This window comes from Equus quagga, chromosome 4 (genome assembly GCF_021613505.1).
Source record: "Equus quagga isolate Etosha38 chromosome 4, UCLA_HA_Equagga_1.0, whole genome shotgun sequence".
Classification (NCBI taxonomy): Eukaryota; Metazoa; Chordata; class Mammalia; order Perissodactyla; family Equidae; genus Equus; species Equus quagga.
The window spans coordinates 51,946,404-51,970,726 of record NC_060270.1 but is presented as its reverse complement, the minus strand read 5'-3'; the positions used below and the strand labels follow the sequence as shown (position 1 = coordinate 51,970,726).

General features: G+C 37.3%; 1 protein-coding gene across 12 annotated transcripts in view; it reads right to left on the bottom strand.

Moving 5' to 3' along the window:
• The window catches only part of ZBBX (zinc finger B-box domain containing), a 108,838-nt gene that overhangs the window by 46,299 nt on the left and 38,216 nt on the right, over positions 1 to 24,323 (bottom strand). For 8 of the 12 annotated variants that reach the window (XM_046657793.1, XM_046657787.1, XM_046657790.1 and 5 more), the window contains 2 exons: positions 11,956 to 12,111; positions 6,906 to 7,080 (listed from right to left, as the gene is read on the bottom strand). In XM_046657793.1, the coding sequence (XP_046513749.1) occupies positions 6,906 to 7,080; positions 11,956 to 12,111 (331 nt within the window). Of the gene's footprint in view, positions 1 to 6,905; positions 7,081 to 11,951; positions 12,112 to 24,323 lie in introns of all 12 variants that reach the window. The other 4 variants (XM_046657796.1, XM_046657799.1, XM_046657798.1 and 1 more) reach the window with 2 other exon arrangements.

The window sequence follows — 24,323 nt, the reverse complement described above, 5'->3', positions numbered from 1 at the left end:
AGTAGTGTAAATCAGGGATTACTAGTCTCTCCACTCTCCCAGATATCACCCCTCTCTCAAAACTGACCAGCATAGGGGGAGAAATGTTGGAGGAGAAGAAAGGAGAGTGATAAAGATAGAAAACATTATTTTTATAGACTTCAAAACTACAGAACAGTCACAATCTCACTACAGACTTCAATGATTAGCTTCCAGAAACAGCCAAATGTCAGCAACAGAAATAAACTAAAAGAATGTAACTCTTCTTCTTCCCAAAGACTAGAGCAGCACTGAAGAAAGCAATTGGAGAAAGTCCTGAGAAAAACCACCAGAATGCATTAAAGTGAAAGAGCAGGAGTCAAGGACGTGAGCAAGTAAGTCATGGGGAAAAGGAGATCCCTCCACTATGAGTCCCCGTTTCCACTGCAAAACAAAATATTTCTTGACAGTGAAGCTGAAAGAAAAACTGAATACTCACTGTTTTTTACTGCGTATGTCATAGAGAAGAGCCACGGGGCTTGAGAGATAACCCCCAAATCTAGGATGATGAGGAGGAAGGAAGAAAAGCAGCTGGCCTGTGATTCACTCTTCTCCCATTACCAATGACACAGTCCCAGGAAAGCAGGATAGCAGATGACCTGGGTTAATTTGCTTGTAAATATGTTAATAACTGTTGACCTTCTGGCAAATAGATTAATGCTATTTGCTAGAAGGAGAATCTTTAGCTACGCAATGCATTTAGCACGACAGCCCTTGTGCAGGATTGCTTATAGAAAACAAAGCTAGAACACACGGACTTGTAAGGTACATCTCCCTGAAAAATGCCACAGAAGCTATGTAACTGGGGTTTTCATTTGCTCCCCTGTCTCATGGGTCACTGGCTACTTTTTGTGAGAATTTGTGTGAGATGTCCCTTTGTTCATATTGATGGGATGGTGGGTATTTTCCTTAATAGATAGTGCAAAAGTGTTAACGGGAAAATATGCCTGACATGTTTGAAGAACAGACAGGAGGCCAGTGTGGCTGAAACAGAGCAAGCCAGGAGGAGAATAACAGGAGATGAGATTACAGAGATAATGGACTTCCGATCACATGGAAACTTCTAGGCCATTGTAAGTACTTACTTGCCTTTCACATAGAAGGAAAACAACCTTTAGAGGACAGTAAAATAAAATCAAGTTAGAAATCAGTAACAGAAATAACTAGAACACTTGGAAACTGAAAGAACATTACAAAGCTAAAAGGCCAAGAAACATATCAAAGATGCTCATTGTTATTTTTAATGAGGTACACAAATTAAATATACCATTTCATCTCCATCAGGCCAGCAAAAATTTTTTGATCTGACAATGTAAGTGCTGGCGATTATGGAGAGCAACCAAACCTCTTATGCAGGTAGGAATGCAAACTGATACAAATACTATGGTAAATAATTCAGCTTTATCTAGTATCATTGAAGACACGCACACCCTGTGACCCAGCTATTCCACTCCCAGGAATAGACATCCTAGAAATGCATGTTTGTGTGTACCAGAGACCCATACAAGAATATTCATAATAGCATTGTTCGTAACGGCAAAAGTGGGAAACAACCCAAACAACTATCAACATTTAAACAGGTAAATAGTGGTATATTCATATAACAGAAGACTATTAAACAGTGAAAATGAATGAAATACAACTATGCACATCTTCTTGGGTAAGTCTCAGTAAAATAATATTGAGTGAAATAAACAAGTTGCAAAATAATACATATACTATCTTTCTATTTACATAACATCTAATACATGCAAAATTAACAATAGATTGTTTAGAGATACACACATGCAGTAAGCTGCAAAGAAATCAAGAGAATGAAAAAACACAAAACTCAGGTTAGTGATAATCTCTTAGAGGGGAGAGAACAGGTGCTTACTGTTTCATTTTTCTCCATAAGCTATATAAATTTTACAAATGTTATTTTATATCTACTTAATACCTTAGGAAAAGGAAAACATTTACAAACATATACACATAATACATACACAAAAACATCATTTATATAATACTCTGGGACAAAAAACTCACATATTATATCAACAAACATCCTCGTCTTAATGATCCTCCACAGCAGCCACGCTGTTAACCTCACTTCTTTATTTAAAAACACTATCTTCCATTGGCTTTTACAATAATATGCTTTACCAACTTTCCTCCTATATCTATGACATTCTGTCTTCTTTACAGGCTTATCTTTCCAGGCCACTAAATGTAATTCCTCTCTAGTCTGTTGGGCTATAACACTCCTTTCTTGCTCTTTAAGGTTCAGTCATCCACAATTATCTTTAGTTCCGTTAACACAATATGTTCCCTCCACCACAGACCCTTTGCACATACTATTTTCTGTCCTTATTCTTCAATTCATTTTCTAGACCTCAATTCAAATCTTTGTTTCTTATAAATCCTTTTTCTGACCACCTGTATCAGTCGAGATCCTGACAGGAAAAAGAATACTCAAGGGGGTAATTCAAAGAAGGTCAAATGAAGGGACTAATCACCATTTGATAGGGTTAAGGAAACAAGTGATGTTGAAGTATCCAGAGACTGAAAACAGTGGAAAGCTGTTACCAACCCTAGGTTTGAAAGGACAAAATAAGAGAACTGTTATAAAGTCATTGAAAGCAGTGGCTGTGGGAGAGATCATCTGAGTGGCGTTAATAACATAGGTAGAGAACACAGACTGCAAAATCAGTGGGCAATATCAAGACAATCAACGTCTTTTCAGACTATATAATGTTGGAAAGCAGGAGAGTTAATGTAGGTCTGGAGGAAGGTTGTGAAGGTAGACTGTTATCCCTGACATATGAAATCAAACTATTTCTGATTAACGTTACTAATAGAAATAGAAGAGGATATATTTGATAGGTGAGGGATCAGAAGCTACAGCCCACAGGTCAAATCTGGCCCACTAACTGTTTTTGCACGGCTTTCGAGCTAAGAGTGATTTTAAGTGATTGAAAAAGTCAAAAGAAGAATAATATACTATGACATGTAGTAACAACAGGAAATTCAAATTTCAGTGTCCATAAATAAAGTCTTTTTGGAATATAGCCACGTTCATTTGTTTATGTATCGTCTATGACTGCTTTCACACTATAATTGCAGAGTTGAGTAGTTGAGTAGTTCTGAATGACTCTCAAAACCTAAACTATTTATCTGGCCCTTTACAGAAAACTTTACCAAGCCATGTACTAGGTCCATAGCTGCCCATGCAGTCACACAGAATGTGTTGGTTTTCTCCAGTAAAGACACTATATCCAGAAAAGCAAATGCGATTGGCATCATCATCATCTGATCAAGTTCACTATAACCAGTAGTCATTCTGCGAGACCACTGGCTTTTGCACCAAAAAGGCAAATTAAATGGAAATATAATAAAAAGAAGTATTCCTGCATCTTTCAGTCTTTGATGGTGGCATTAATCTCTGCTATCCCCAGAAATGTAGTATTGCCTTCTGGCATGCAATTTTAGCATAGTAGTTGGTGGCAGGGGACAATTCTAGGGTCTTCTACTTATGTGTTACCATAGCAATCTTTATGCCACAGATCAGACTACCCATATAGAGATTCTGTCTGTTAGTAAGTATATCCATTCCTACTATACATTTAAGACTGGACAAATAACCACATAATGGTCCCACAGTCCCAATGCATTACCATTAGACAGAATCAAGACAAGACTTCATTGATCACTTCACTTCCACAAACCCCTAAGACTGACTGGTGGACTATGGTGGTATTTAGAGTCTCCAGGGATAAGTGTCAGCTCAGAGCTAGAATCTAATAACTCCTTTGAAGGTCTGGACATTGCCTTTCCTCACTGCATGTTTATTCTGGTAAATAGCCATAAGTTCTGTGGTAAAGGCTTGGAGGAAGATATATAGTGTGCCCCTGTGGCCATACTACAAAATCCTTAAAAAGATTCAGCCTCTATCTCAATTAAGAGGCTCGAGATCTGTGGACTGGCTTAGGTCTAGGAACTTTATAAAAACTCTGAATCCCCAAAATGGTGGCTCAAGTTGAGTCTCTGCCCAGAGACAGAAATGTTCTACTCATAAAAGTAAAACAAGAAACTGTACAACTTTTTCATTCCTAGGTATCCCAATTAGCATCACAGATCTCTGTGAATTGAAATATTCTGATTACTACTCTTCCCTGCCCCTTATTTTGGTAATTTTTCCACCACAACTTTGATGATTATGTGCCAACACCTGGACTCTACCAATCCAGGTTTTCATTATTCCTTTGAAAATAGGCAGCTCAATTCACTTAAAGCATCTCCTTCCACAACTATCTTCAGCCTATAGAGGAAAGCCCACAACAAACCTTTTTCAGGATACTGGTGCTTAATATCTCAGCAATGAGAGAGTCCTCTGGGCCCTCATAGATGGTAGAGTTAAACCTGCATGAGCAGGTTGTACATTATCAATTCCAACATTTCTGTCTTCCAGAGCCTTCAAATTTCTTCCCCTACAAAACGTCAGGGAAGTTCCAGTATCTCAATCTCATAAACTGAAAAATCAAGTCCAGGCTTCAATTAACCAGTTTAGTAGGTGGATTGTTAATGTCATTGCCGAAGAGCTTGAGCCAACAGATTAAGACTCAAATCCTATGCGAGTACATCTATACTGATAAATTCAACCTCATCTAATCTGATATTTAGCTTCCTTAATCCAACATTCTTCAAATCTCTTCCTCTAATTGCTTCCCAGATTCATGTGATACAAGTTGACAAAATACTGCAACTTCCTCAGTGCGTGGTAATTTTCATGGGTGTAGGTATTGCACTTCTCCATCCAGGGTATGCTGATCATTCGATTGAATCTCTGACCTCCACTTGGACTGTGAGTGCCAGAAGAGATTGTCATTGCTTTTGCACATCACTTTCCCCCACAGCACATAATATGTACTCATTATTTGTTGATGGAATGATAATAACAGAGGAATGTTTTCTTCCCTTAACATTTAAAACATTACTTATACCTAAATATTGGCAAATAATGAAGAACAAAATTTATTGGCAAAAAATAAAAATAGCCAACAACATTTCACAAGTGTTAGTGAAAAGCCAGTTAAAGATGAAAGTCATTTACTGTCTATCAAATTGTCTAAAGTTAAAGAACTATATATATGGGTAAATAGCCATCTCACGCATTGTCAGTGGGAGCATGACTGACACAGTCATCATTTTAGTGGACAATTTGACAATATTCATCAAAATTTTATAAAATAAGTCACCTCTAACACAACATTTCTAGATTTAGAAATTCATTTTAAGGCAATCATACAAGTGCACCAATAGCTAAGATGATCATCATAACTTCTTTACAATAGTGAGAATTAGAAATGAAATAGCCATCAATAAAGGTCTAATTAAGTAAATTATGGCATAGAGAACACTATTCAAGTTACAAATGATGACATGTATCTATATTTATATGAAAAGTTGTCCATGACAGAATCTAAGGGAAAATGCAAGTTAACAAATAGCATATACAGTATTACCCCATTTATGCTTGTGTGTGTGTGTGTGTGTGTGTGTGTATGTGTGTGTAATGATGTGTATTAAAAATTTGGACCAAAATGTTAACATTTATTATCTCTAGATGGGAGGATTAGGATATTTTCATGTTCTTCTCGGTAACTTTTTATATAACAAAATCTGTTAAAATAATCATATTACTTTCATAATATAGTCATTTCCACTATGAAAAACAAAAATTTTAAATGGTTTTGGATTTCTCTAATCTAATCTGATTTAATTTATCAAATCAGTCCCAGTATTATTTTAAATACTACGTATTTCAAAAAGGACAATTAAAAAGGTATTTCCATGGAAGTCAATTCATTTCAGAGTAGAAAAGAAAAATAAATCAAAATATGAAAATACAAATAAAAAGCACATAAAATAACACTGCCAAAGGGAGGTATATTTAGGTACATACTAAAAAGAGAGTATACAAATGAAGTCTTGGAAATGTTAATGAAATTGACGAATCGTGAGCAAATATAGAAAAAAATATTTGAAAGAGAGAACATTATTTAGTAAAAACTCCAATTCTAGTTGGCAAGATGGTGTGTGATACCTTGATATTAAGAATTACTCTACGTTATAAAGGAGGAATAATCAGGAGAGTTCCTTCACTGGAAAAGAATGAAATGAAATAATAAAATTGGATGCTGTCAACCAAGATACATGATTAAAATTTATCATCTATCATTATATTTTCAATGAAAAGCAACTGGAAGTCTCTAAAAGATTCTGAGTAATAAAATTAATAAATCACACACTTTAAAAGCACATGAAAATTCTCAAGAGATACCAGGAAACTTAAAGCAAAGATACGGTACACTCCAGTCATCCAGATCTTCAATGTCTAGAACATGGGTGCGAAATCATCACACAGAAATAAAAACAAGAAATATTTCTTCCAAAAGAAAGAAAAACAAAACACAAATCAATTCTCCCTCTAAAGTCCGCAGTAGCCCTTGAAATATATTTTAAGACATTCATATAAAAAAACACTTTACCTCTCTATCTCACAGATGGTCCCATTTTATGTTTTGTAATTACATCTCAAAAAGGAATAGTTGTCCTCGTAAAAATTTCCTGGTAGGAGAGGGGGAGCTGAAAGAATCTAGTTTGCCATTCATTCAACAGCCTGTATTTGTCAGAAACAAACACAAAGACCCCCAGTGGCCAGTATTCATACATATTAAACCACTAAACAATAGTCACACAGCGAGTACTCCCTTGGGGAGTTTTATCAAACTGCTATCCCTATGTTACTAGTTTTTGAACATTCCATCTATATTCACAGAGAATGGAGATAAATAAAATAAACTCAGCTTTACCTTACAACATTCATTTTATAAAGATAGGTGTACCTGCTTTTGCTGCTTGTAAGTTCTGTTTCTCATTGTCATCATGATGTCCAGTTCCATGTTGATTTAAAACTTCCTGAAAGGACTGGGCAGATGCTTCTTCATCAAATGATCCTCCACACAAGAGCCTATCTCTTGGATTTGTACATTCTGCTCTTCTTGTTGTTGAAATTTCTACCTAAATTAATTAAAAATCTATCTAAGTATGCTTTACTAAATTTTCTGTATCTTAAAAGACAGGTAGCGTTAATTATCAGGTATTATGAATCACACATTGTTCTGTAACTTGAGTGTTTTTAAGTTGTACTTATTTGTTTGCTTTATTGACTTCTTTAAAACTCCATTGACAATTATAAACGGTCTCTTCAGAAATTATTAAAACTAGAGCCTACAGGACTGAAGATTTACCACTAGTTATTCATCAGTGTTCTCCCTGGAAAGCTGCAACAGCCTTGTATCTAATCCTGCTTCTCAATCGCCTGCTCCCTGCAACCTCCCACAGCAGAAAGAGCAGTTTCTGAACACGAAATATGATCATGTCACTCCCCTGCTCAAAACCCTCCAAGGATACTCTACGAAACCCCCAGTTCCTACTAGGACCTACGAGGCCTTACACAACTGCGTACTCCTCTGCCTTCTACTTCACCTCCTTCAGCTCTCTCCTTCACTCACCCTGCTCCAGCCAAACATATTCCTGCAGTTCTGGGAACCCATCAAGCACATTCCCACTGAGGGCCTTGCACTAGCTATACGCAGTGCCTGGAATGGTCCTTCTCCATATCCTCACATACCCATTCCACTCATTTCATTTGGTCTCTGCTTAAATGTCAATCAAAGAGGTCTTTGCTGATGACTCTAAAAAAAATTAACCCCTTTGTCCCCCACTTTCTAATCCCTTATCTGCTTTATTTTTCTCCCTGTAATGTATCTCCACGCAAATTTACTAATGTTCATTTGTTTATTGCCTGTCTCTCTCCACTAGAATTTAATGAGGTCAGGGATTTTGTCTTTTTCCTCAGTGCCAAGAGTAGAGCCTGGTATAAAGGAGGAGGTCATTCAAAGTTAGTTGAATGAATGAACAAATTAATTAGCACATATGAAACACTGCATGCTTCTCAGCTAAATGATGGGGGAAAGGATGAACTCAGTACAAAATAGAGATCCACTGTGGAAACAGAGAAGAAAATAAAGGTAGGATTTGGCAGTTATCCAGTGAATCGGAGAAAACAGCCAAGTTAGGAAACCAAAGCAAAATAAATTCCACACCAATGCTGAATTATCAAATGTGGATTACCTACACTGATCAAATTACTAAATCTCCATTGTCTCTTCTAGATATAAGAGTGGAATCCTCTGTGTTAAGCCCTTAATTGCAAAATAAACAGGCAGATTGTTAAAGTACAGTTGAGAGAAGATTGCTAAACATGTGTACAAAAAAATTTAAATAATAAAATGAAAAGCATCTGGGAAGGTGGCCAGAGACTGTGCTAACTGTTGGCCACAGAAACACAGGTTAATAAGTCCACAGCAGAGACAGATGCAAGGAGCAGCTATTTAACTCAGATAAACAAGAATTCTACGGGCAGAAAGTGGCAGGGGCAGTATTTCAGAGACAGGGAATGGTACATATGCTAAGACATGGAGTCAAACAGCACAGTGGCATGGAACTGTAAGTAGTTGTGTTGCTCCAGCAAAAAGTGAGTTATGAGAAAATAAAAAGGGTGGAAAGACAAGCAGGGGCAGATCATAAGGATCTTGCCTGCCATATAGAGGAACTTAGGTTTAAACATGTTGGAAACACAAAGCCATTGAAGAGTCCCACACAGTAGTGTGGGAGAGAGAGAAATCGGGGAATAGTGAGTTTGGATGCAAAGAAACTAAGTAAAACAATAACCATTTGGCAATATCTATCAACATTACAAATGCAAAACCCTCTTTATCTAGGAATTTCAGGATTTTATCATATGGATACACCTACATAAAGGCAAAACAACACTTTTCAAAATTATTCATTATTTATACCATAGTTTGTACTAGCAAAAGATTGAAACAGTGTGAATGTGGATCACTGAAAAGTAGATTTTAAGAAGTCATTTCATATCTAATAAATGGAGTATTTTACAACCACTATATAGAATGAGAAGACTGTAGAATGTGCTTATATAGATATTAAAACCATATTATTAAGTGTAAAAAGCATGTTTGCATGGCAGTATGTAACATATTAATATTTGTGTAAAGAAATACATACATACAAAACTGGAATGATTATTAACTTCTAGAAGGGGAGGGAATGAAATGCACTTTCCTCTTTATAAACCTTTTGCACTTTAAGAAAAAGTTAGTTTCAGTACTTGGAATTGCAATAAGGATAGAAGTGATCAAATATTCAAGATAGCTTTTAGATTGTAGACTGAATGGGACACGGTAACTGAACGGATGTGCGGAGGAGGAGGAGAAAGGACTATAGAAAATAACTGTTCCTGCTAGGAGATTGGCTGCCACCAATAGCATCTGTAGGTTTTGGGGGAGAGGTGATGAATTTAGCTTGAAAATACTGAGTTTTAGAATTATGTGTGAAGGTATTTGCAGGTATCTAGTAAGTGATACATGACTATGTTCATGTATGTATGCTACACTCATGAAGGAGTACTGAAAACCCAGTGCTTAATACAAAATGTTTAAAGTTTGCAGTGGTTCCAGAAGCTCTCCAGGGACTCTCCCTTCCAAGCAATAAATCAGAGATATAAGACATTTGCGTTTTATAGCTATGCCTTTGGAATACTTGCCTTCTACATAGTGGTGGTAGGAGAAGGAAAAGTCAGAGGATTGTACACTGGCTTTTAAATGTTTCAGCCCACAACTGTTATATGTCACTTCCACTCAGAGCCTGCCCAATTCCAAAGGGACTAGGAAATTTGAAGGAGCACATGGGATCCAGTGTAGTACATTCATTACCCCTCCAGGCCACATGATATCCTTGCAAGATATGTTTTCATATCCTCACTTTCCAGAAGAGGAAATGGAGGATCAAAAAGGCTAAGTAAATGGCCCTATATTTCAGGACTGTAAGAAAACCAGGGTCAAACCCAGGTTTCCGTGTCTAAAATGGAAACTCTTTCATGAACTGCATCCTTTTCCAAGGATATCCATTGGCTTGAATTCATAGGAAAAGCTCGAAGACACTTTAACACTTTAACACTATTTTAACTCTTCCAGGCATTCGAATTGCTTGATACCAGATTCCTGGACCCTAACCCAGCTGTACAAAAATCAAAATTTGAGTGGCAGACCAGGAATGAACATTTTTAACAAACTCACTCAGTGCTTGTGATACTTAAACCACTGCTCTTCAGCACAGAGGAGGACCAAGCATCCGAGGAGGGCATCTCTTCAGTATGCGTACTGTGTATGGGTGCACCCCTGGGGGTCGATAGCAGTGAGCCCAACCAGGAGTGTTCACCAGAATCACTGAGCAGCTGTTAAAACCACACACACCTGGACCCAACCACAGAGACACTGAACTCAGTTATGTTTCTTTAACATTTCTTCAACTTGATTCCAACATATACTCCTGGAAGAAACCACTGAATTAATGGTTTTTAAGTTAAGACAAGAGATGGCAGGCCCATATAGCATACACAGTTACCTTTGGGGACAAGAGGCAGCATTTATTGTAGGGATTAAAATTAGCACAGGCAAAGGAGTAAGCCCTATAGCTGTCTGGTGGGGCTAGTTACTTAACTCCTTTCTGCCTTTCTCATCTGTTAAATGGGGTAATAATGATGCAAAACTTATGTGATTATTGGATAAGGTGAATAAAGGATTAAGCACGATTCCTAGCATAAGGTGTTTAATAAATGTTAACTGTTGAATTATCACTATTTTTATTGATAGGATAAATTAGATAAAATGGCAGGCATGAAGGAGTAAGCCTTGAAACCACAGCCTGTGTGTAGTGATTAAAAGCAAGTACTTTGGAGTCATAAGTTCCAGGTTCAAATCTAAGTTCCACTGTCAATGATACCTTGGGCAATTCAAAAAAAACTGTTCTTCGCCACTATTTTCTCATCTTAAAATAAAAGGAATAATTAAGAAATAAAAAAAGACATAATACATGTAAAATATTTAGGAGAGTCTCTGGCACATAGTCAGTCCTCAACATTGTTATTATAATGATAAGGATGTAACCCATTCAGTGATTCTTCACAAACACCCTTGGCAGGGCTTCTAGAAAGCAAAATCCATGCAACTATGTTGACGTTCCTGGACAATTCAAGCATAATTTCTCTGCTGGAAAGAGGTCCTGCAAGCATAGAGCACCTGTTCTTTTATAAAAGTTCTATGACCAGAGGTTTGGAACTCAACAGACTGGAATTTAAGCCCGACTCTGTCACCAAGTAACAAGCAGTGTGACTTTGGCCAACTTATCCACTATTTCTGAACTGTAGTGAAAAGGTAAGTGGCAACTAAAAACAGGAAGACTCTTACACAGATCAAAATTTGAGAAAGTTTGTTTCTTGCTAAAGAATCAATACAAGTCTATAATAAAAATATAGACATGAGCTGACAAAAGCTTATCTAGCACACCACAGCATCAGTAGTCAATCCGAATAACTACCAGAATGTGTTATAAATCCAATTTAAAACAACTGTGAAATTGCCTGTCACCTAAAACACTTGGCAAGGTTTGGTAGATTTAGCTTCCTCAGAGTCCTGATTAATACGAATTTGTTATATTGCATTGTGCTATATTTTTTATGTTTCTTCTCAACACTCATTCATTTCCTGATGTGTTGGAAATGCCCAGAAAGCCACATTCATTCATCAAAGAATCATTCATCAAAAAAATCAGCATTCAGTGGAATCAAAGTAATCTGCTTAAAAAGATTTTTACAGCCAAGATATGTTTGATTCATTAAAGAACAAATTCATATTAAACAATAATGTGATAAAAAACCTTTAAAACTCTACAGCTCCAGTGAAGTATATGAATGATGGTCTCCATGATTATATATGACAGAAAATGTCTACAATAGTTTCCTCAGCTTACCTCAGAGCTGCTCCCCTGCAAAAGAGATTTGGGTTTATGCTGACTTTTACTAATCTTTTTTGTTGAATGATTCTCTCCCTTGGGTTCATCTGGATTAACTTCCTTTATAAACCGATGGGCAACATCCAATACATTAGATAACATTTGAGATTTTGCCTATTAACAAATAAATAAAATATGATTAAAAAGCCTAATATGTCAACCTAAGTAAATTAGATACATCAGATCATATCTTCATTATTCTATGCCTCCTAAAATCCAATAAATTTTATTTAATATTTAAAAAGACAAATTGACGTTTATATCAACCAATATAACAGTGACAGCTGCCATCTATTGAGGGGCTAGTTTGGGTTCATACTATCCTAAGTATCTTAAAAACAAACCATATTTAATTCTCAAAGCAACTCTAAGGCATAACCATTTTTATCTCTGTTTTAGGGATAAAGAAACTAAAGCTTTGAGAGTTTAAATAACTTGCCCCTGGTCACCTGGTGAGTGGGTGGCAGAGCTGAGAAGTGACCAAGGTGTGTATAATTCTGATGACTCATAGCCTTTCCACAAGGTCAACCCCCAAAAGATATATGTGTTATTTTGTGCATATCACGGCTAAAGAACTGAATATAGCTAATCTAGTAGGAGCTTGAATGAGCAGTAATGAATATTCCTTGGTGATGAAATGTCTTTAGAAAGTATTAACTATTCAAAAGTGCACATCAGGAAGTGTCTCCGCACATGGCTCCCTAGTAAACTCCAAGGCATCCCTGGTCTCTTGTGTTGTGTCTTTGCTCATAACTTTCACGTAGCAGGAAGGCCCTCTCTCCCTTACTCCTTTCGTTGCCTGTAGACTTCTACTTCTCCTTCTGGACTCATCCTGAGTTACTCCCGCAGGTCCAGGAAACTATCCCCTCCCTCCTCCCTCAGCTGGGAGGTGCCCATCCTCTGTAACCTCTACCAGCTCATATAATATTGATTTTACACCACCTTTTGGCGTCTATCTATCCCATCATACTATAAAATCTCACAGAAGGAAAAATCACATCTTCTTAAATCTTTGTGTGGCTACCACAGTGCCTGGCTGATAACATTTGGTGAAAATGAGGTGTTGGGGGAGGAAGAGGAAGAACTGCAGAATTAGAATAAATAATTGAGAAAAATAATTCAAAAAACATTTTCGTGTGCCTTCAGAGTGGCTGCAAAGGAAGAGGCAAATCTCAGGGAGGCCCTGTTCTCTGAGGGGTGTCTATCAGCAACTACCCTGGTCCGCCAAGGCCCCTGCAGAATTCTGGATCCCATTGGAGCTTGCACCGAACTCCAGGGGGAAGATGCAGACCCTTCAGAGGCTCTCTGAGGACCTGGCACTGGGAACACAGCAATAGGTCTCACTTCTTACCAAATGGCCTCAAGATAGAGAAACACTTCAGCAAGAATCAGAAATAATTATTTTGTACTCTCCCATGAAAATATTCCTATTTTCAAATTGTCATCTAGCTACCTAATTAAATAGCTAAGATTACATTGAAATTTTGCAGTTCTGACCTTTTGTAAATCTGTTAAGATTCACCACAATCTGATTCTAGAAATAAATCAGTGAACATCAAATTAACTAATACATCACACTGAATTAACAAATTATCTATGAAAAATGACTAACATGACCTATGCACATATATTGCTGTCTGTATACAAACCTATAGTATCTGCTCCAACTTTTCCCAGTGATCATCAAACAGCCTATATAGAGCTACGTAATCCTTATTTTTAAAAGAAATTCAAGCTAACGGTAATGCTTCATCCTTCCAGAAATACTTGTAGTTTAAAAAATGTCTTTTAAACAGAATAATTTAATCTAGGTCTGATCTTAAATTCCCCAGAATAAAGATCTGTTGATTTCAAAGGTGGTTAAAATGTCTAGTTTTCATTTTACATTTTTAAAAATCTCAAAAACAATAGTATTGATTTTATATGAAATGATAAAGATAGAAATATCATTGAAAGATATATGTTTATTTAAATAACACAAAGCAAAGGTTATTTCTGTCCTAGAATGAATCTTGCTATCAATGTTCCACTAACTTTTATGACATTTTTAGGTAGCATATTACGAGATTCTGAAATGGCCAAAAGAAGTTGATTTTATCCTTAAGTTAAACTTACTGTTAAAAAATAAGATAAACATCATGGATAATTGATAAAATGGAAAGCTATATCTAAATATCTTAAAGCTCTGTTAATTAAGTGTAAATAAACTGCCAATAAATGGAAATTTTCTTTCCTAGAACATCTTAAATTTAAGTATTACTTTCCTCAGTTGTAAGAGTGTATATGCTTATTTTACTTTTCTTGTTCTTAAAATAATCATGCAAGGAGAGGGAACAGATATTATGACCCCATTGCACAGACGGGGAAACGCAAGCTTATAAAGCTTAGGTCAAAGCCAAATGGATACAAAATGTTGGGGCTTGAATTAGAAACAGGCTCTGTCTTCTTCTAGCCTAATCTCTTTTCCCTGCTGGATTATGTTAATTCATAAAATGTGTTTTACTTTTGATTTCCTGAAACTTAAAATATATTACATTGATCTCTAATAGATATAAACATTGTTCCTTCCTTTAAAGAAAAACAAAACTCTAATTCTATACAAATGTTTATGCAGGGATTAGGTTGTTTAGTTTTGGTTTCAATTTATTTTGCTTCTTTATTTTCATCTTTGACCAAAAACTAGCAAATTGAAGGGAGGAACAGAGATTCTCCTTTCACTCATCTCCTCTGTCACCTCCTACTGGGGAGTGGGGTGGTTGGAAGGCAAGATGAATGTTGAAAAAAACAGAACTTTTGAACAACAAAGTTAAACATATTCTATAAGAGTAGAATTATAGAACAAACTTAAACCATCTCTCTCTTAATTAAGAGGTGTAAAATTTAATAGAATCATTAACATTAGAAAATTTAACAGAATCATTAACATTAGAAATTTACCACAGTACTATAACATGCTATTTTACAAAAAGTGCTTAAATGTTCTTTGATAAGTGAATAATATATTACCAATACGTTAATGGTTTGCAACTTCCTGTTCTCCAGACCCATCTCACACACTCACTCCAGAGAAGAGTGAACAACTAATTGCAAGACACTCACGTCTCTCCACCTAGCCATGTTGCCCCTTGAACCTGGAGGGAGCTCTGTGATATTTTAATAGAATGTGAGAGTAATAATGAGTTTCACTTTCATTGGCAAGGTAGTAAGAAACAGGTGTGCCTTCTCTACGCTTTTTACTGTTGAGCAATCTGGATAAAAAGATGTACAGTGACCTTGAAAGTAACATATCGAAGATGGTGGTGTTACAGATAACAGTCCCCAAATCGTTGCTTAAGAGGGAGATATCTTAGGAACACCCATATTGAATTCCTAGGTGAGTAAGAAATAAACGTTTACTGTTTTAAGCCACTGAGATTTGGAGTTCTTCTTTACAGCAGCGATCATTACCCTAACATATTGGCTCAGTTTTGGAAACTTCCCCTAATTGGGTATTCTGTTTCAGCTAGCAAAAAAAAAAAAAAAAAAAAAAAAGTCTTAAAAAGGTGTTTCCCATGAATAACATACATAAATATATTATTTCCATGTCTTGCCAAAGTTTTTCCTCTCTACTTGGAAAGGCTAGCTTTTCTACTACAATTCTTATCATTTTAGGCTCAGATCAAATGTTATCCAATTCCAATGTATGTCCAATGGCATTATAAACACAAATTCAAAACAGCAAATTGTTTAATCTCTCTGAGACGAAGTTTTCTTCCTCAACTAACCACAGCAAAATTAACGTCTTCTGTATGCTCTTATAACTCCTTGCTTACACCAATACCAGAGCTTTGCTCCTCAATGTGTGATCCATAAATCAGCAGCATCTCTATCACCTGGAAACTTGCTAAAAATATGAAATCTCAGGTCCCATTCAGACTCACTGAATCAGAACCTGCAGTGTAAAATGTAACTTGAAAGCACGTTAAGGTTTGAGTATCAGTGTGTCAGAACACTTATCAGTCAGTCATATTACAACTGGTTGAATATGTCTTCTCTTGTGTGATTACAAATTCCTTGAGAGAGGGGACCATGTCTTGTTCTGTCTTATATCCCACATTCTATGTCACCCTCTTTCAGTTCTTCTCCCTGCAGCACTGTCCTTCACACTTCGCAGCTAGAATATTACTTGATTCTGGTTAAGTACTTGAGAAATGTTGGCTGAGTCAAATTTAACTGGCTTACTGAGATAAAAATGACTAACAATTCTATTTGAACATTCCTTCCTGATACCCAAGCTATCTAAGTCAGTGTCAACACAAGCAAACCAATGGCACTATTAATAATAGCATGAAAAGCCAAATAATTTACCTCTCTAATCCTGAGTGTTTGCACCTGTAAAATGAAGCCACTATCTACCTTTCAGAGCTATTCTGAAGAATATACATCCTGTATGAAAAACACCTAGCAGAGTAATGACATGAAGTAGTGAATTTAAATGATTGCTACCATTTTATCTGGATAGCAATATACTACTTCTCTCTAAGAGAAATAGTTCAAATATGCAGTAAATAGAATTCTTACCAAATTCAATAGACAGAGGTGAGACTTCTAACTATGCATATAACGAAGAGGTCAGTAAATAATTCTGTCCTCATGAAACAAATGTTAAACTGAATAAATTTGATAAAAACTATTCCGGGGTTCTGGAAACCAACCGAAAGCAAACAAATTGAGAAGTGTTTACTCAAGAGAAACTGCTAGGACATTAGTGAAGAACAGCAAGAGTCTATGGTTTCCTTGCGTGGGGCTGCTCCTATCTTCCATCTCCCTTCCCAAGTTTGTCAATATCACAAGGGCAAGACTGTCCTTACTGCACAAGGAGTGTGCCTGATTCCAAGCAGAGGGAAGAATCTTGCAGCTGCAGTTGCATTATCAATAAACTAGCAAACTTGGTTATAAATGAATGGGGAAAACCTACAGCTCTGATAGCCTGAGATTTTGACCTCAGTAGGGGTAAGCAGTGGACCAACCAAACACATAATGGAATCATCCTGAAAATGAGAGAGCTATAGAAGAGCTGATTAAGAAATGGAAATCATAAAAAAGAACAAAATGACAATTCTTGAGTATGACCTAAATAGGCTAACAAGAGATTTGAAATGGAAGAAGGAAGATTCAGTGAACTTGAAGATAGATCAAGATAAATTATCCAGTTTGACAAGTAAAAGGTAAAAGACTGAAGACAATGAACACAGCCTCAGAGACCTACGGACAGCACCAAGTATACTATCATAAATTTAGTGGACCTGGAATTTGCAATTTAAAATTTTCATTAAAAAAATAAAGTCAAGGGCTGGCCACATGGCATAGGGGTTATGTTCGCGCACTCTGCTTCGGCAGCCCAGGATTCACTGGTTCTGATCCTGGGGGCGGACCTATGCACTGCTTATCAAGCCCTGCTGTGGCAGGCATTCCACATATAAAGTAGAGGAAGATGGGTGCAGATGTTAGCTCAGGATCAATCTTCCTCAGCTAAAAGAGGAGGATTGGTGGCAAATGTTAGCTCAGGGCTAATCTTCCTCAAAATAAATAAATAAGATAAAATAAAGTCATAGACTATGAGAAAATATTTGAAAGTCATATATCTGATAGAGACACACATCCAGAATGTATAAAGAAATCTTAAATCTCCATAACACAAAGACAAATAACCTAATTTTAAAGTGGCCAAACATTTCTCCAAAGATATACAGAGGGCTAATAAGCACATGAAAAAATGTTCAATTAGTCATTAGAGAAATGCAAATTAAAACCACAATAAGATATCATTACACACATACTAGAATAGCTACAATGCAAAAGACTGACAATCGAGTTTTGGCAAAGATCTAGAGAAAAGGAAACACATGTTGCTGGTGGGAATGTAAAATGGCAGAGAGACTTTGGAAAATAGTTCTGTAGTTTCTTAAAAAGTTAACAGACTCAACAATTCCATTCCTAGGTACCCACCCAAAAACAATGAAAATATGAGTCTACACAAAGATTTGTACACGAATATTCATAGCAGCATTATTCTAATAGACAAAAAGTCTAAACAATCCATATGTCCATTAATTGATGACTGAATAGACAAAATATGATATAGCCATAGAACAGAATATTATTCGACATTAAAAAGGAATGAACTACTATGATGAACATGAAACAATACTGAAGTACCTCAGAAACATTTTGCTGAGTGAAAGAAGTCAGACACAAAAGATTACATAGGAATGATTCCATTTATAGGAAATTTCTAGAAAAGACAAATCTATAGAGACAGAAAGTAGATCAGTGGTTGCCCGGGGCTGAAAGTGGGAGCAATGGTTGATCACAAAAAACCACCAGAAAACTTTGTGGTGTGATGGAAATCTTCTAAAACTCAATTGCGGTGATGTCACTGACTAATTGCCCTGAGAAATTCAAGGATGGGTTTGGAAGCATTTAACTGTTTCTCCAAATTGTTTTTTTTCCTTTTGTTATGTAAAGGAGATGCAATCACCAAACTCCCTGAGCCAGACCAAGCCTCAGCACAAGAGCTACCCTATGATCTTTGCCTTATTTTTAATGCTAAGATCTCTCCAGGAGGAATTTAGGCCTTATTACCATAATCTGCAGTGTATGGGGAAGCATGTTTTCCAACTGAGCCTGCACAAGCAAATACCCACCTCTCCCTTTTAAATATTCACTCCCCATCCGAAATAAAAGGTCCCTGCTTCCTTTTGTTCCGGAAGCTATGACTTTGGAAATGATTCCACATGGCCTCCTATTTGCCGCAAATATACTTTACTTTGTGTGACGACTACTTCTGGTGGAGAGTCTGATTTAACTTGCCAGGAGGAGAACCCACTTTGGTTTTGGTAACAGTGACACACAGGTTTGTAAATGTACTTTAAAAATCATTGAATTGTACAGTTACAATGTGAATTTCATAGTATGTAAATTAAACCTTGATAAAAGGAGTGTGAACTGAAAAATAAATTAATAAACAAGTCGCATCCTGCCTCACTATGGCTGACTGCAGCAGAGGCTTGTCCTAGGGTGAAGGCTCAGTTCCCAGGAATGTCCCCGTCTATGGTAATTCCTCCCTGACCCACAGCAGTGCTCATCTTCACTAGCCCCACCATGGACGACATAATTACTCCACATATCTCTGCCCTCTGAGTTATGTTCACTGGACAAGAAGTGAGCACCAGGCTGAGTTTATGAGAATTTAGATTTGGAATCAAGAAAGAGACATTTGGTCTCTCTCTCAGTGATCCTCTAAGTATGAAACTTCATAATTTGTTAATTATAAAAAGAAAGAATTAAGTAGTTATACAGAGAGGCAGAAAAATAAAGGTGAAAGTGGAAAAAGAAGTCAGCCTGGACTCTCAGCAGCTTTCCAGTTTCCGGTCCTGGTTCTTACTGTGACTCAGCCATGTCATCCCCACTCCCATACAATGAGACAGCTGTGAGGCCTTTAGCAACAAGGAAAAATTCTTTTTTGTTCAAGCTAGTATAAAGAGACCTAACTAATACAAAGATCGGTGCTTCCCAACTGGTGCAAGTTTGAAAATGTGGGGAGGTGTTTTGGGTTTTCCCATTTGTCGGAGAGCACTACTGACATTGAATGGGTGATAACTAGGCTTATGAATATTCCGAAATGTGAGGAAAGATACACCTCGAGAAGAAAAGTTACTGCCCAAAATACTCAAGAGCATTCCCACTGAGAAATCGTAACAAAGACCTAACCTTAAATTAGCAGTATTTTTTAAAATTACAGAAATCCAGTGTTAAAAATAAAACCACAGACCCAAAATAGTGTCACTTGTGCTAACGCCCATGATACCAAACCTACATTTAATACCTGATCTAACTGCATTTCAACCTCTCCCAGAAAACTAACTTTAAGCAGCCAGTCTGAAACTTTCCGGTCATGACCAATGAGGTAATCTGTTTCATAGGCCTTTCCATCCTTCAGAGGGAGACCAGGTAATCTGCACGACAAAACCTTTGCCATTCCCTTCCCCCAGAAGAAGATGGCCTGGCCTAAAAATAGTCCTTTCTTTTCTTTTGCCAATAACTCCTCTGTCCCACCCTCCTGCCTAGAAAAAACCTTCCATTTGATCCAATCTCTCATAGCACCCTTCTAGTTGCTAGAGGGGATGCTGTCCTATTCATGAACTGCTTAATAAAGCCAATTAGATCTTCAAAATTATTCGGTTGAATTTTGTTTTTTGGTGAGAAAGATTGGCCCTGAGCTAACATCTGTTGCCAGTCTTCCTCTTTTTGCTTGAGGAAGATTGTCCTTGAGCAACATGTGTGCTAATCTTCCTTTATTTTGTGTTTTGTTTTGTGGGGTTTTTTGGTGTTTTGGGTTTTTTTTTTTTGTTTTAGAGGAAGATTAACCCTGACTTAAAATCTGCTGCCAATCCTCCTCTATTTTGCTGAGAAAGACTGGCCCTGAGCTAACATCCATGCCCATCTTCTTCTACTTTATATATGGGACACCCACCACAGCCTGGCTTGACAAGCAGTGCATAGGTCCTCATGGGGATCCGAACCTTCAAACCAGGAGCTGCTGAAGCAGAATGTGCAAACTTAACTGCTGTGCCTCTGGGCTGGCCCCGATCTTCTTCTATTTTGTATGTGGGATGCCACCACAACATGGCCTGATGAGCAGTGCCATGTCCATGCCAGGGATCCAAACCTGCAAACCCTGGGCCACTGAAGCAGAGCGTGCAAACTTAACCACTATGCCACTGGGCTGGCCCCAAATTTTGTTTTTTAACACCAGTAAAAATAAATCATAATCCTACCATATTAAAAAGTAAGGAATAGAGTTTCCTTATCATCCATGAATGGTAATTCCCAGGGGTAACCACTATTAACAGTTTGGTATATTTCCTGCAGCCTTTTGTGTCTGCTTAAAAGGATACATATAGATTTGCAACACAAAACACATTATATTTCACTTAATAATATAAAAACTATTGTTTCAAGTAATAAATCAATTAACAAGACTGTGAAGGTTATTGTTATAAAATATTTAAAAGATAACCATTCATATCAAGTATCATAACACTATACCATGTATAAATGATGTTTTCAAATTTTAAAGCTCAACCTAAAGATCATTCACTTTCCATCTTCTAAATATGAAAATTTAAACATAGCAATACTAATAGGTAGCAACAGGAGGAGGAGGAGAGTAGAAATAAATAAAATTACCTGTGGAACTGCTCTACCTGCTAAAAATGTTTAAAAATCAAACCAAAACAACCTTCAGGGCACATAGTACATCATATATCTCACTGTAGGATAGAAGCTTCAACTAAAGCCAAAGAATGTGATTTACTGCCGGCATTTCCAGATTCCCCCACATCCTTCACTGCACTGTGTGATGGTAGGATTTCATCTGGTAACTGTTCTAAATTCTCACCTGAACTTTTTTTTCTCCCTAGAATGATATTATCTTTCAAATTACACTCTAGAAGAATTCATCACTCTGACAATGTATCATTAATCAAAGTAAAGAGGGTTGATATTTTATAGCATTTTGGAATGGATGGCACCTTGTACAAGTTAAGGTCCAAGAGTAAAAGTTTTAGTTTAGTTAGAAAAATGATATACTTTGTGGTAGTGTCAGTGCTTCAAAACTCTAACTACCATCATCATCCCCAATCCTGGCTATCCATCAATAAATATTAATGATCACGGTGACATAGCCAGCTCTCCCTTATGTGATCCAGAAGTTCTAGCTGGAAGAAGTTCGCACATAGTTCAGACCTACGTTACTTCCTAAATTTGAAAAAAAAGAAAGAACACTGGAATCTCTCTTTTCATGGTGTTAACTTTTGTTGATTTTCCAGGTGCAAAATTTTAGAAGGTATTTATTGTAACCACAGCCTTACATTAAAAACTAAAAATTCTAATTTCTGCAGATGAGTTGTGTTACTTTGTTAATAGATAGAGAGAGACACACACACACAGAGGAAGAAGCATGTTACAGCAAAACTCAAGAAACATTCTGAATTCATTGGTTGCTGTGATTGTTGAATATAGTTGGAACTTGGATAGCCTTTAACTTTAAAATCATTTCAAGAAGATCAAAGTATGCACTAATGGAATTTTTAAGTTATATCCACATAAAATCTCCTTTTTGGGGACTCTCTCCCCTCCAAACTACAACAAAGGATTGGAAAAACTGAATTTCAGCCAGTGACCCTAAGGCCAGACGGTCAGAAAACTACAGAAACAAGACGAACGAGGACAGAGAGGCTGCAGCCAGCCTCAGAGGAGCTGGAACAGGGTAAGAGAGAACATTGCTCCCTCCCCTAGAGACTGGGACCACTGGCGCAGGTGAGGGAAGGAGTGGGGGAGGGGCCACGTGACCGGGGGATCATCCAGGATTCCCACCACCAGTGCAGTGGAAACCCGCTGACAGGGGAAAGCTTCCATGTGCCGGGACCCCATCAAGCCAGGGCCCCGGGAGACCAGAGAATGAGAGCTGATCGGAATCCAGATTGGCACGCAGAGAAAGTGCCCCTCCTCCCCCAACCCCTGCTGGGCACCGCCATCTTGCCTGAAGGTGGAGAGCTCAGAATGCACAACTCTTAACCCCCATCTAGTGGCGACAGGCTGTAACTGCAACCGAATGCTACCATCATGTGCAAAAAACACTCCTCTACCATCCAGAAACTTATGAAAGCTCCAGACCAGAAGGAGAACAATAAAAGCACAGAATTAAGTCCTGAGGACTTGGAAATAGGTAAACTAAGTGAAAATGAGTTCAGAGTAGCTATCATCAAAAAACTCAACGAGGTAGAGGGAAAGATAAAGAAACAAGTCAACAAGTTCTGGAGTTACTTCGCAAAAGAGATTGAAACTATAAAGAAGAATCAATCAGAAATGCTAGAGATGAAAAATACAATGGACCGGATAAAACAGAATATGGATTCCCTGAATGCCTGTGTAGACACCATAGAGGAGCAAATGAGCATAATCGAAGATAGACAGGCTGAATGGCTCCAGACAGAGGACGAAAGAGAACTAAGGATTAAAAAGCATGAGGAAAATATCAGAGAAATATCGAATTCAATGAGGAGAATGAATTTAAGAATCATTGGAATTCCTGAGAACGTGGAAGAGGAAAATGGAGCAGAAAGTGTCCTTAATGAAATTATAGAAGAGAACTTCCCAAATCTAGGGATTGAGGGAGAAATGTGTGTGGAGGAAGTTTTCAGATCTCCTAGATTTGTCAATGTGAAAAGACCTACTGCAAGGCATATAGTAGTAAAAATGGCAAAAATGAAAGACAAAGAAAGAATACTCAGGGCAGCAAGACAGAAGAAAATAACCTATAAAGGAACTCGTATCAGACTTTCAGCAGATTTCTTTACAGAAACCTTACAAGCCAGGAGAGAATGGAGTGACATATTCAAAACTTTAAAATACAAAAATCTTCAGCCAAGAATACTGTATCCAGCAAAAATATCCTTCAGATATGAGGGAGAAATTAGATCTTTTCCAGACAAACAAAAGTTAAGGGAATTTGTGGGGCTGGCCCCGTGGCCGAGTGGTTGAGTTCGTGCGCTCCGCTGCAGGCGGCCCAGTGTATCGTTGGTTCGAATCCTGGGCGCGGACGTGGCACTGCTCATTGGACCGCGCTGGGGCAGCGTCCCACATGCCACAACTAGAAGAACCCACAATGAAGAATACACAACTATGTACCGGGGGGGCTTTGGGGAGAAAAAGGAAAAAATAAAATCTTTAAAAAAAAAAAAAAAGTTAAGGGAATTTGTAACCAAAAGTCCTCCACTACAAGAAATCCTCAAGAAGGCTCTCATACCTGACAAAAGAAAAAAAGGGAGAAAGGGGTCACAAACCACAGAGTAGGGAGACAGGTAGAACCAGAATAGAATAGCAAATATTCAACTATAGCATTAGGATAAAGGTAAGAAAACCACCAAAGTAAAAACGATCTTATCACTCTAACTACAAACTCATAACACTAGTTGGAATAAGAGATGAAAATAATAATTTAGGAAGGGAAAAGCAAAGGGACTAAATCAGTCTAGGCCAAGCAAGTAAGAGACCACCAGAGAATAGACTATATTATAAAAACTTCAGGGTAGCCACTCAACTAAAAGACAGAACAGACCTACAAAATATAAATAAGGAAAAATCTAAGAAACCCAGCATAAGAAACTGCAGAAGTCAATGCGTAGGCTAAAACACACAGGACGAGAAACAAAGGTAACACAGGAAAACCAGATAATGAGTGACAGAATGACAGCATTAAGCCCACAGGCATCAATAATCAC